This window comes from Pristis pectinata, chromosome 1 (assembly GCF_009764475.1).
Source record: "Pristis pectinata isolate sPriPec2 chromosome 1, sPriPec2.1.pri, whole genome shotgun sequence".
NCBI classification, from domain to species: domain Eukaryota; kingdom Metazoa; phylum Chordata; class Chondrichthyes; order Rhinopristiformes; family Pristidae; genus Pristis; species Pristis pectinata.
The window spans coordinates 124574912-124587467 of NC_067405.1; the positions used below are offsets into that span (position 1 = coordinate 124574912).

Here is a 12556-nt window from a genome sequence, read left to right on the forward strand (position 1 = left end):
TAATAGTCATAATGGCTGCAATAAGATAATGAGGAACAAGTTTGAAGCAATCAAAATTAGGAATGTGTGCACCATTGAAAATAATTGGAAACTTGTTACAATGTCTGGTAACTAAAACACAACTGTTCTATGCTTAATTCCAGTGATATGCAACCACAAAACACAATTTTTATATCATTTATTCCATCTGTATTAACCTAATAATCCTTATGGGGATAATCTCCCCTTTGCTCATGCACGTTGTTTTCAGACATCAGTACAAAGCAATCATTGGCATCCAGATACTGTGATGTCATCAAACTGGCTGAGCAGCAGATTACATTAAAGAATTTTCACTGTCAACATACCAGAAATCAAAGAGCAAATTAAAAAAATATATATCTTCGGAGAAGTTATGTTAAATTTTATAAACCATTGATTTGGCCACAACAGGAGTATTGTACTAAATACTGACCACTTGACCTGAACAAGGATGGGAATGTCCTTGAAACGGCATATATAAACAAAAATAGAAGTTTCATGGATGAGGAATTTTAGGTACAAGGTTACAGTGGAGAAACTGGGGCTGTTTGTTTTTATGTAAAGAAAGCTGAGAGGCGATTTAATAGAGGTGTGCAAGAACATGATTGGTTTAAAGGGTAGAGGGAAGCTGTATTCATTAGCAGATTGTTCAAGAATCAGGGCATGCAGATTTAACATTTTGGCTACAGATGCGAGAGTCTCCTCTCCTCTCCTCTCCACAACACCCCCCCCACCCCACACACACACCTTGAATTCACTGCCCATGAGATTGGTGAAAACAAAATCCACCAGAATCGAAAGGGAATTGGATAGGCTTTTGGGAAAGAATAATTTTCAGGGCAATGGAAAAAAGCAGGGAATGGGACTGACATGATCTGTACATTAGGCATAAATTTGATGGACCTAATGGCCTCCTGTGCTGTAAAAATGGTACGATTCCTACATAATTTGAGTTACTTACACAAGGTTATTAAAAATAAACTATGTATTGTCTTTGTAAGCATTGGATAACTTGCTGACAAGTACGGCTCAGCAATCATGCCATGTTATTGCTTCACCCAAGGATCAATCCAGAGGTTCCTTGCCTGCAGTGGAGAATGTTACAAACTGCACAGCTGGCGGAGGAGGCCTGAATTACTAAAAGCAACTTCACAATTTCTGCACGATTTACACATGCACGGGAATTCCAAAGCTCCTATTTTTCATCTCACTCGCTGATAGTTTTATGTACATTATTAATGCAAAATCCATGCCAATATACAGTGACATGCAAAAGTTTGGGCACCCCAGTCAAAATTTCGGTTACTGTGAATAGCTAAGCGAGTAAAAGATGACCTGATTTCCAAAAGGCATAAAGTTAAAGATGACACATTTCTTTAATATTTTAAGATTACTTTTTTATCTCCATCTTTTACAGTTTCAAAATAACAAAAAAGGAAAAGGGCCTGAAGCAAAAGTTTGGGCACCCTGCATGGTCAGTACTTAGTAACACCCCCTTTGGCAAGTATCACAGCTTGTAAATGCTTTTTGTAGCCAGCTAAGAGTCTTCCAATTCTTGTTTGAGGGATTTTCGCCCATTCTTCCTTGCAAAAGGCTTCTACTTCTGTGCGATTCTTGGGCCATCTTGCATGCACTGCTCTTTTGAGGTCTATCCACAGATTTTCGATGATTTTTAGGTTGTGGGACTGTGAGGGCCATGGCAAAACCTTCAGCTTGTGCCTCTTGAGGTAGTCCATTGTGGATTTTGAGGTGCGTTTAGGATTGTTATCCTGTTGTAGAAGCCATCCTCTTTCCATCTGCAGCTTTTTTTTTTACAGACGGTGTGATGTTTGCTTCCAGAATTTGCTGGTATTTAATTGAATTCATTCTTCCCTCTACCAGTGAAATGTTCCCTGTGCTACTGGCTGCAACACAAGCCCAAAGCATGATCGATCCACCCCCGTGTTTAACAGTTGGAGAGGTGTTCTTTTCATGAAATTCTGCACCCTTTTTTCTCCAAAATTTCCTGCATCCTCAACACAAAATTCAGTGTCAGAAATTTGCAAAGGAACATCTAAACAAGACTGATGCATTTTGGAAACAAGTCCTGTGGAGTGAAGAAGTTAAAATAGAACTTTTTGGTCGCAATGAGCAAAGGTATGTTTGGAGGAAAAAAGGTGCAGAATTTCATGAAAAGAACACCTCTCCAACTGTTAAGCACAGGGGTGGATCGATCATGCTTTGGGCTTGTGTTGCAGCCACTGGCACGGGGAACATTTCACTGGTAGAGGGAAGAATGAATTCAATTAAATACCACCAAATTCTGGAAGCAAACATCACACTGTCTGTAAAAAAAAAGCTGAAGATGAAAAGAGGATGGCTTCTACAACAGGATAATGATCCTAAACACACCTCAAAATCCACAGTGGACTACCTCAAGAGGCACAAGCTGAAGGTTTTGCCATGGCCCTCACAGTCCCCCGACCTAAACATCATCGAAAATCTTTGGATAGACCTCAAAAGAGCAGTGCATGCAAGATGGCCCAAGAATCTCACAGAACTAGAAGCCTTCTGCAAGGAAGAATGGGCAAAAATCCCTCAAACAAGAATTGAAAGACTCTTAGCTGGCTACAGAAAGCGTTTACTAGCTGTGATACTTGCCAAAGGGGGTGTTGCTAAGTACTGACCATGCAGGGTGCCCAAACTTTTGCTTCAGGCCCTTTTCCTTTTTTGTTATTTTGAAACTGTAAAAGATGGAAATAAAAAAGTAATCTTGCTTAAAATATTAAAGAATTGTGTCATCTTCAACTTTATGCCTTTTGGAAATCAGGTCATCTTTTACTCGCTTAGCTATTCACAGAAACAGAAATTTTGACCAGGGGTGCCCAAACTTTTGCGTGCCACTGTACATTTAGCACCATTCTGCTTATGAACTACTTAGAAAAATGGCAACTAAATGAAAATATATGCTTCAGCTCGATGGGTAGTATCAGTGCCTCTGAGCAGGTTGAGTTCAAAACTTTGGGAGATGGCAGAGTAATAATTGGTTCGAACACAAAAAAAAGCTAGGTACCATAATTGGTGGTACTGTAATATGGAGTAAATCTAAAGTGCTTAAAATCCAGTTTAATTGATCTATAAATTGAACCAATAGTAAAAGGGTTTCTCTAGCAACAATCCCTTAGCCAAACAAAGTGTTTCCATAACAGTCTGTCATGACTTCTCCAGAGGCATCAAATTTACTGCTTTCATTATGTAAATCAAGTTAGAGAAGAATACATTGGGAATTCATTCAACTATTCTACAACTTTTTCCTGTCATATTTAAGTTTTTCCTCAAGTTATTTAATTTGGTTGAATATTTTTCAGTCCGTTGAAAAGTCAGTAACTAAGGAGAAAATATTCTTCAGGCTACGACAATGCTTTCAAATTGACGTCCAGATTTTTGTTTGAGGTTTTAACTACAAGATATTAAAGTTAGATATGTTTGGACCCAGCAGTTTTCAGACTAATTCTAGACATTGAAGACAAAAACAAAATTGGATAATAATCCTTCCATGAGAAAAAGAAAACATTTTCACTGATGCCTAGGTCAAAAATAATCATTTCAACCAACTTTTAATGCTACCAGGCTAAATATTATTTTGTTCACAGTCCCTTGTACTTCATACATTACTTTAATGGTGGACAAACTGTTTTACAAGAATGTATTATACAGCAAGTCAACAAATCCTTTTTTTGGATAGTTCTGTGGCAAATTCATATTCTGTGAAGGAAGAGCAACATAAATCCAAGTCAGGGTGTGTGACATGGAATGGATATTTCCATAATATTATTGTTATTGCCTTCTATTAATACATGGCCAAAGAGAGAAGAAAGGTGCTGTTGAAGTAATGTTGGCGAGTTGCTTCAGTGCTCTGTAGATTACACATACTGCAGCCACAGTATACACTAATACACGGTCTAAAGATGGATCAAGCAAACTGCTTTGTGTAAGATGGTGTTGAGTTACTTGTGTTGTTATGGGTGTACCAACAAGATGAATGACAAAAATTCCAAAATCCTCAACTTGAGCTGTGCAAATGATGAATTAAGAGATTAAAACATGAACACTGCAATTCCCCCTGCATCACTCCTACTTCCATGGCACTGATATGGCTGACCCAATTCATTCCCAAGACACTGATTTGGGTAAATTGGAGGCAAGGCTCAATAATTGTACATTGAAAGTTCAAGTGAGATAATGACCACATACAGATATGAATGTTATCTGCCACATACAAGTTCAAGCACAAATATTATTCAAAGCTTGCAGTAGGTCAGATCAGCTGCTGTATTATCAAAAGAATGGTAATTGCAGCTGAATACCATAAATTAAATAAAGAATATCACATTTGAAATGAAGATTATTTCAATGAAGCAAATTAAGATGGATGGGCCAAGGATATTCCTTTACAACAATGCCCTGGAGGTGAGACAATTGCCATCTGCTACCATGACCACATTCCTTTATATTAGGCATGACACCAGCCACTTTAATTACATTACCTCAATTTTACTGGGAATCCTTGATGCCATTCTCAGTTGAACACTCTATGATAAGGAGGGCTATTACAATTAGTTCTACTCTGGCATTCATCTTTTCCATCCACATGTTGGTCAAGGCCACGTTGAGTCTAATTTGAGATTTATTAAGTAGTTACGAGAATATGTTGTTGGGGTACTTCTACTGATTACTACTTAGAAACACATATTGACAAGTCCAACTACAGGTGCATCCAGGTTTTACCAGACTAGTCCATGTGACAAATCAATGAAACTGGCCACCCCTACGATAGATTTTTGAACAATTAATTGGCCTGAGATGTCCGAGGTCCAAAACATGTGGGGTGGGGGCTCTGCTTTTCCCAGAGAGTACTGAATCTGTGGAATTCTCTGCCCAGGGAAGCAGTAGAGGCTACCTCATTAAATATATTTAAGACACAGTTAGATTTTTGTATAGTAGGGGAATGGAGGGTTATGGGCAAAAGGCAGGTAGGTGGATCTGAGTCCACGGCCAGATCAGCCATGATCTTATCGAATGGCGGAGCAGGCTCGACGGGCCAGATGGCCTACTTCTTATGTTATGTTAGGTCAAACATCTGACCCTTTCCTAATGTTGCCGTTTAGATTTGCACAGGAGTATTCCAATTATACGTGGAGTATCACCCAGCACTGGCAATTTACACTTGGGCTAAGGTTTAATTAAAGCACAACATTTAGGTATGGAAAACAGATCCATTAACATTCATTTTTGTCTTTAATGCACAAATAAAAATGGTCCGACCCAGGTTAGATTGTGCTAGCAATCATCCACACAAGAGGAAACTGGCCCAGACACTTCAATACCCAATTCACTTTTGCATAGCTGTCATTTTCTAGACGTCAGTCATGCATCTAATGATATCACAATTCTTGCACTGTACGTTTTCGTCACTGTTTACAGTCTTTTAATACAATTCAAGTCAGATGTGTCTGCTGTGATCTTAACCATTTTGCACTTTGTAGTGGCACAGAGCCGCTTGCGGCACAGGACTCAATAAAGGGGTGCCCAGATCACCATAGTCCTTTCATCGTGTTTTCCCTCATCTCTTATGCAATTGCTGTCATGCGGAGAGTATCTGTAAGGCCTGATACTCTTTCACCATGATCAGCATAGGTCCTGTTTTAGTACATGATTCTATATGAAAACTGTCAGTGTTACTTTTAATATAGTTATGGACAATTTGATAAATTTTGCAGGGGCATTAGTGCAATATGTGGCACTTGCTGAGCATACCAAAGGAAAACGAAACCTAATTTCTAGATGTTACTTCCTCACTTTAGTTATCAATAGCCACCCTGTAACATGAAGATAAAATTCACAGAACGAGAAATGACAGAACACATTGCTGTCATACCTGTTATTGCTTTATACCAGCTCTTCAACTGCAATCTACTCCAATCTCATTTTGCTGCAATTTCTTTTCATTACTCACACAATATTTTTAAAATTACATTCCCATCTCCCCTATCAGCTATATGTATTAAAACGTTACATCTTCTAGAAATCCTGGTAAAACAAAAGGGTGTCAGCAGAAGCCATTCACTCAAGATAAGCACAACTGGTCCCTCCTATAAATGGACTTCTCAGTTCTATGATCAGGTAGCATGATTACTGCCCTATACCTGGTAACAAAATAGAGTTAGCCAAGTACATGGACAAGATTCCTTGCTGGGCATTTTATAATTCTGCATACAATGGATGTGGTGGGGGGGGGGGGGGGGGGGGGGGGGAACTAAAAAAGCACCTTTGAATCGAGGTTAATTATAAACCAACAAATAGGTATAACTACATGAAAGATATCAAATATCTCACTTGCAGCAGGCCACAATGTAATCAAGGACCACTCATTTACCAATCCTGTTTCACCCACCCCCAAACTTCAATATTTCAGGTTACTACCGATACTGCTGGTAAGTTCTAATCTGACAATGATTTCCTGATGTATCAATGCTGCTTCCTGCACTCGTGTGGAACTTGCCAATTTTATCACCTTTGCTACTATTTTCCACCCTGCCCTCAAATTCACTTGTACCATTTCTGACACTTCTCTCCCTTTTCTGGATCTCTCTGTCTGCAGCTCAGGAGTCAAACTATCCACTGATATCTACTATAAACCCACCGACTTCCACAGTTACCTCGACTACACCTTCTCCCACCCTGTCTCCTGTAATGGTGCCATCTCTTTCTCTCAGTTTCTCTATTTCTGCAGCATTTGTTCTCAAGATGAGGCTTTCCACCCCAGGACAGGAGAAATGTCCCCATTTTTCAGGATGTGGCTTCTTTCTACTGTAGTAGACTGAGCCCTCACTCCATTTCCCGGGCATCTGCTTTCAACCCCCTCCTCCCCCTTCCTTGGTCCTCACTATTCACCCCACTAGCCTCTGCATCCAGTACATCATCCTTTGCCATTTCTGCCGGAATCCCACCACCAGTCAAATCTTGCCCTCTCCTCTTCCCCCCACTCCCCTCCCTTTCTGTAAGGACCACTGGACCTAAACAGCCCTTCCAGGTGAGGCAGAGATTCACGTACACTTCTTCCAACCTCATCTATTGCATTCATTACTCTCAATGTGCCCTCCTCTACTTAGCAAGACCAAACATCGAGTCAGCAACTGTTTTATGTAGCACCTACATTCTGTCCCCAAAGGCCATCTTGAGCATCCAGTTGCACGTCACTTCAACTCCCCTTCTCATTCCCACACCAATCTGTCCATCCTCGGTCTTCTCTACCGCCATTGTGCTTCAAAAATAAAGGCAGCTATTTGTAGTGTAGATGCTGCTGCTGTTCCTACTCTCTCCTTCTCCCAACCCCTTCTCCCTCCATCTTACACTTCTTCTTGCCTTCCCTCTACACTTCACCCTATTTTTGCCCTCTCACCACCCTCCACCTCTAAATCCCAACACAACTTAACTGCTAGCCTCAAAACCATTGGCTATTCTGCATGACTGGAACATTATTTATCCCAGACTCATTCAGTTCAGATTGGCCTGGAATTGTATCTTTTATGATTGGATGCCTGGTTGGCAAACCATACGAGAAGTAGAGCATGCTGTATTGATATCCTAGAGCAGCCGATTCTCTATATGATACAGGATTTCCCATCCTATACAGGACTGTTGGCAACTCTGGCAATAATCTTAATTTAAAGGCATTAGACTTGATTCCCCTAACTCAACTACTTCATTGCTCCAAATCACAAGTGATTCTAAATTAAATTTTACACATATTAAGCCCCTAAATAAAGGAAAACAACAAATAAGTTGGCCAAGGCTCATCTTTATTGAGCTGGTACTACTCCAACTCAAACAGAAGGTTGATATTAGGAGGTTATGTAACAAAATAATGGTTCATATAAAGCTTTGTTTTGAGAATTCAGGAAATCATTCAGGAAAACTAAGGATGGCTGGTGGAAATAGCAGTTTTCATTGTCTTACATGAAGACACAGTAATGAAATCAATCAAAGGAATGCGTAAACAGTTGCACTTTATCAATCCCCCCACCCTGCCATAATTTCAAACCATGAATGAGGACCTTTTATGAAGTAACTTACTAAAATATTAGCAAAAATCATAATATTATCTTACCAGAATTTGTTAGGATGGTCAAATTATTCTCAAGGTTTGTATTTCTGATATTAGATTGTCTGGTAAAAAACACTTCATCAGCAGCATGCATCATCTGACTGCTCCTTAGTTTTGGAGACTGCTGCACATCATTGGACAGTTGAACCTTCAAGAAAATAAAAGAACAATCACTGATGCTTTCCTTAAAATATAATCCAAAATGAGCAATTATTTAGTCATTCTCAAAAAAAAACTAGCAATCTTTATAAACTATTCACAATCTGTATTATGTATATTCCAATCCATTAGTGATTCAATATTTAATAAGAAAAAGTCATATGTTAGCACTTAGATGAACAATTATCAACATTGAGGTTTAGAAAACAGAAAAATGTAATTTTGGAAAATACTTTAATGCTTTCACTAATAATGAAGATTGCTTACATTTCAGAAGTAATGGACTTTGTTGGGTACATATTCTTTAGTTATACCGTATATATTTTTCAGTTTTACAAGTGAAAAAATAATAGCATAATTTAAAAATATTTCTCATTTATTATAAACTATTGGGTAAATCATTCAGCAAAATATGTCATGTACCAGATACAATGGAAACATGTAACAACTAACATAAATATAGTTTAAACTAAAAACTTATACAATGAAGAGCTGCAAGTAGCCAGTTAATGCCTCAGATGACTAGTTTCCAAAACACACCCTGTGTTTACTTCTGATGATTTAATAAATATCTCTACTTGCATAGTCAAAAATTTACAAGCAGATTTGTTACTTCAAAATAGAAACTTCAAAGTAGGACAGTTTGCAAAGTGGTATGTCTATTATATACTGCTGGGATATTTCAATCATAACTTTGCAACACTCAGCTGATACTGTCATCAGGAGCTGCCAGGATTTCTACAAATACCAAGAAACTTTAGGTCACATCCAGGAGGTAATCTGGTAGAAGGGAAATGGGAGGATGGAGAATATGATTTCTGCATACAAGACTATAGTCTAAGTACTGATGAAGGGTCCTAGGCCCAGAATATAGAGTCCATTTTTTTTCCAAACTGATGCTGCTTGACATGCCCAGTACTTCCAGCATTTACAGTTTTTCTGTTGCTGTCATGATTAATTACTTTAACTTGTATAATTCTTGCAGCACAATAACATGACTATCAGAGATGGCGAAATTACTTTTGCAATCACAAATCTTCAAATTATACTGTTCAATTCATCTCACTGTAATAAAATTGTAAGTACTCATTAACTAGAACAAATCTGCAGGCTAAAATGAATTTTATATAAATTGATCAATCCAAACTGTGCTTACTGCATTTAAATAAACCACTGATTATTTCAGCATGGTTTATAAAGATCTCCTTAGAATAAAATTATTAAGGCACCATTTCATAAATATGTAATTTTCTACCAAAAGGCTCATGGGTGGATTCAATACCATTCCTCCTATCCTGTTTTCACATTCCAAAAAGCACTTCTGACAACTGAACAGCAGCTTTGTCATGGTTTACAATTCTTTACCTAGAAAATTGCATTTAACAAAATGTAAATTGCTAAATTGAATGCAAGAAATAGACCAAGACCAATAATAAATTTTACCAGTGTTTCCAACTTTACTGTCCTTACTAGTGAGCAATTGTGTTAATTCAGATACTTAAAACATTCATACACATGCATACATTTTTAGCAGTAGTGAGGAGGTATATTCCCATAGCTTCCTTACATTACTTGCACCAAGGAGTATGTGCAGAAAACTGTTGAATAATAAGAAAGCAGCCGAAGTAAAAGCAAAACTAAATTATAAAATCATAAAAGTTTTTAGCTTACATTGACTAAAATTAAATAAACACATCAGCTGAAAACCAGGACCAAGCTGCTAATTGTCAGAACAAGGTTAGCTCTTTGGAATGGGGTGAGAGGCCAGGAGGATGGACAGGCTAGAGCCCAGCAGAAGGGCAGGTGAATTACCAAAGGTTGGGAGGAAGAATGAAATAAGGACGAGAGGCCAGGAGGAGGAGGAGAAGTGGGAGATGGAAGAGAAGAGATGAAGAGAAAGAGGATAGGGTGAGACAGACTGAACAACCCAAAGCAGAACTGCTGAAGAGATTCAAAGTCCTCCAGTGGGCTGAACCGTCTGTGAAGTGCTGGGATAGAAATACAAATCCAACCTGTTATAACTTCTGCTATAATCACTTTCCTAATGCGACTTAGCAATTAAATTATAGTCATGCTTTGATTCAATAAATATCAGTGTTAACTGGAAGTTTGGCACATTTTGGATTAAAAATCCTAGCATAGTTCTCATATGAAATATATTAATGGATCTTTCAGAGTACAGTACAGAACCTTAGAAATAGAACACTGTTTTGGCTCGACAATATAAAAATCTTGGTTATCCAAGAAAAATAAATTAATTAGTTAGCAGTTTATTACTCAGACAGATTCTCATGTTAATGAGAGTATTTTGGTTTATTTTTTGAATGTTATGATGAATTGTCTGCGTTAACATCAAGACCAGCACCAAATGTCCCCACATCAAACATTTTATAGATATTACAGTCATTAGAACCATTGCACCATTATCTGAAAAGTGTGTCTATGATTTCTTTTCATCTTCTCCATTATTCATCCTCATAGCCTTTTTGTACCAAACACAATTTTGTAAATAATATATTTAGGTTAGTTGCTCATGATTTAAGTCCAATGGAAATCTAGGATTACATTTTGACTAAAATATCCTTTCAAATTACCCACCGTTATTGCAGCACAATTCACTGACTTTTGCAGCATCAGGGAATTGCTATAAATTTATTTCACTAAAGAATACTGAGATACACTAGGGAAAAAAACTTGCTCTTATTTCTGTGATTAGCAGTTTCTTTGTTAATTTAATGTTTATAGATATGATTATAAACTCAAATGCATATAGAAATAGCTGATATTAATACAGCTACCCATCCCTAAAAAAATAACTTGCCTAGCAACAATGATGCATAATTAATCATTTGTACTGCAGGGTTGTTGGCAGTGTTGGAGGTAGAAACCAAAACTTTAATTCATTAGTCAATTTTTGATCTATGTTGGCAATAAGAAGAATTTAGACAGCAGGTTTATATGATTAAGCATCATCCACCCTAATCTATAAATCTATTACCAAAAGAACAGCGGGGGAAGAAAAATAAGCCAATTTAGTAACATTGTAATCCCTATATGAAGAGTTTTTCTGGGGGGGGGGGGGGCAAAGTTAATTCTGATCTTTGCCAGACTTTTATTGAATGCGCTGGGAGACATTTAAGATATTACCCATCAATAATAGATGTCTGTTTTTTTTTCTAACAAAAGCATACATTTGTGGTAGAATAGCATGAACTCAGAGTTCCATGCAATTAGTCTGGATACAATAATTTCTACTTGCTGGCTAAAAAGTGCACATTTGTCATTATTCAACAAAATGAAAGAAAACCTTTAAAAACTGTAAACAAATGAAAACATTTTTTGGTAAAATTTTGGGGTTTTTGACTTAATTGTAATTTCTTACTGAAAACAAAGGCAGCATCTCCACACAATAACATCACCTGTGCATCTAGTTAACCTATCCTATAATATTGATGCAAATGACTGGTCTGACCCAAATATTTAGGTCTGTACAGTTCACTGGTTATGAAATGAACTTACAACTTTATATTTACCAAATCTTATTGGTTTTTGCAATGCATATATTTAATTAGAACAAAAAACAGTTTCTACAAAAAGGAAGAAATGCTTCTTTGACAATTCCAATACACATTAGGAACATCAAAACAGAAAATATGTGAAAGGCGTAAGTGAGATGATAAAATATGAAAAATGCAGGACCAAACTTAAATTAGAACAATTTCAAAGTAATATTATTTTATATTTATAGATTCAACTTTATTTTAAAAAGCTGAATTAGTAAATGATTACTTATAAATGTAGCTATTCAATAAACTAGTCTCATTCAAATGTGAACTCGCATCTTCAGAAATAACAGATAATCATTATGTATTCTGCCAGTGTTGCTTAGATACAAATGTGCATCTATGGCTGCACAGAACAAAATGTCTCCAGCAGAGCCAACAATTTAAAAGCCAGAAAAAAATACTCAATTTAAAAACAATTGCATTTAAAAATGACTAATTTATAACTGATGGAAATGCAATTAAAGCTATATACACACAGACACTAGAATTAATACCACTAATGCAAGATCCTACTTTTTAATATAAATTATCAAAGATAGTCCCAATAAGTTTCTCGATTTTGCAGACTTAAAAAGGATAGATTTCTATGGTCATGATGCACGTGCACACATGTTCACGTACACCCACAATCATTTTCAGCTTCTTAATCCCCAGACACCATAGC

At 37.2% G+C, this 12556-nt stretch overlaps 1 protein-coding gene across 2 annotated transcripts in view; it reads right to left on the minus strand.

The window, feature by feature from the left end:
• LOC127572083 (TOG array regulator of axonemal microtubules protein 1) overlaps nucleotides 1-12556 on the minus strand; it is a 65001-nt gene that overhangs the window by 48917 nt on the left and 3528 nt on the right. For both annotated transcript variants that reach the window (XM_052018954.1, XM_052018963.1), the window contains exon 2: nucleotides 8171-8315. In XM_052018954.1, coding sequence (XP_051874914.1) covers nucleotides 8171-8315 — 145 coding nt within the window. The remainder of the gene's footprint in view (nucleotides 1-8170; nucleotides 8316-12556) is intronic.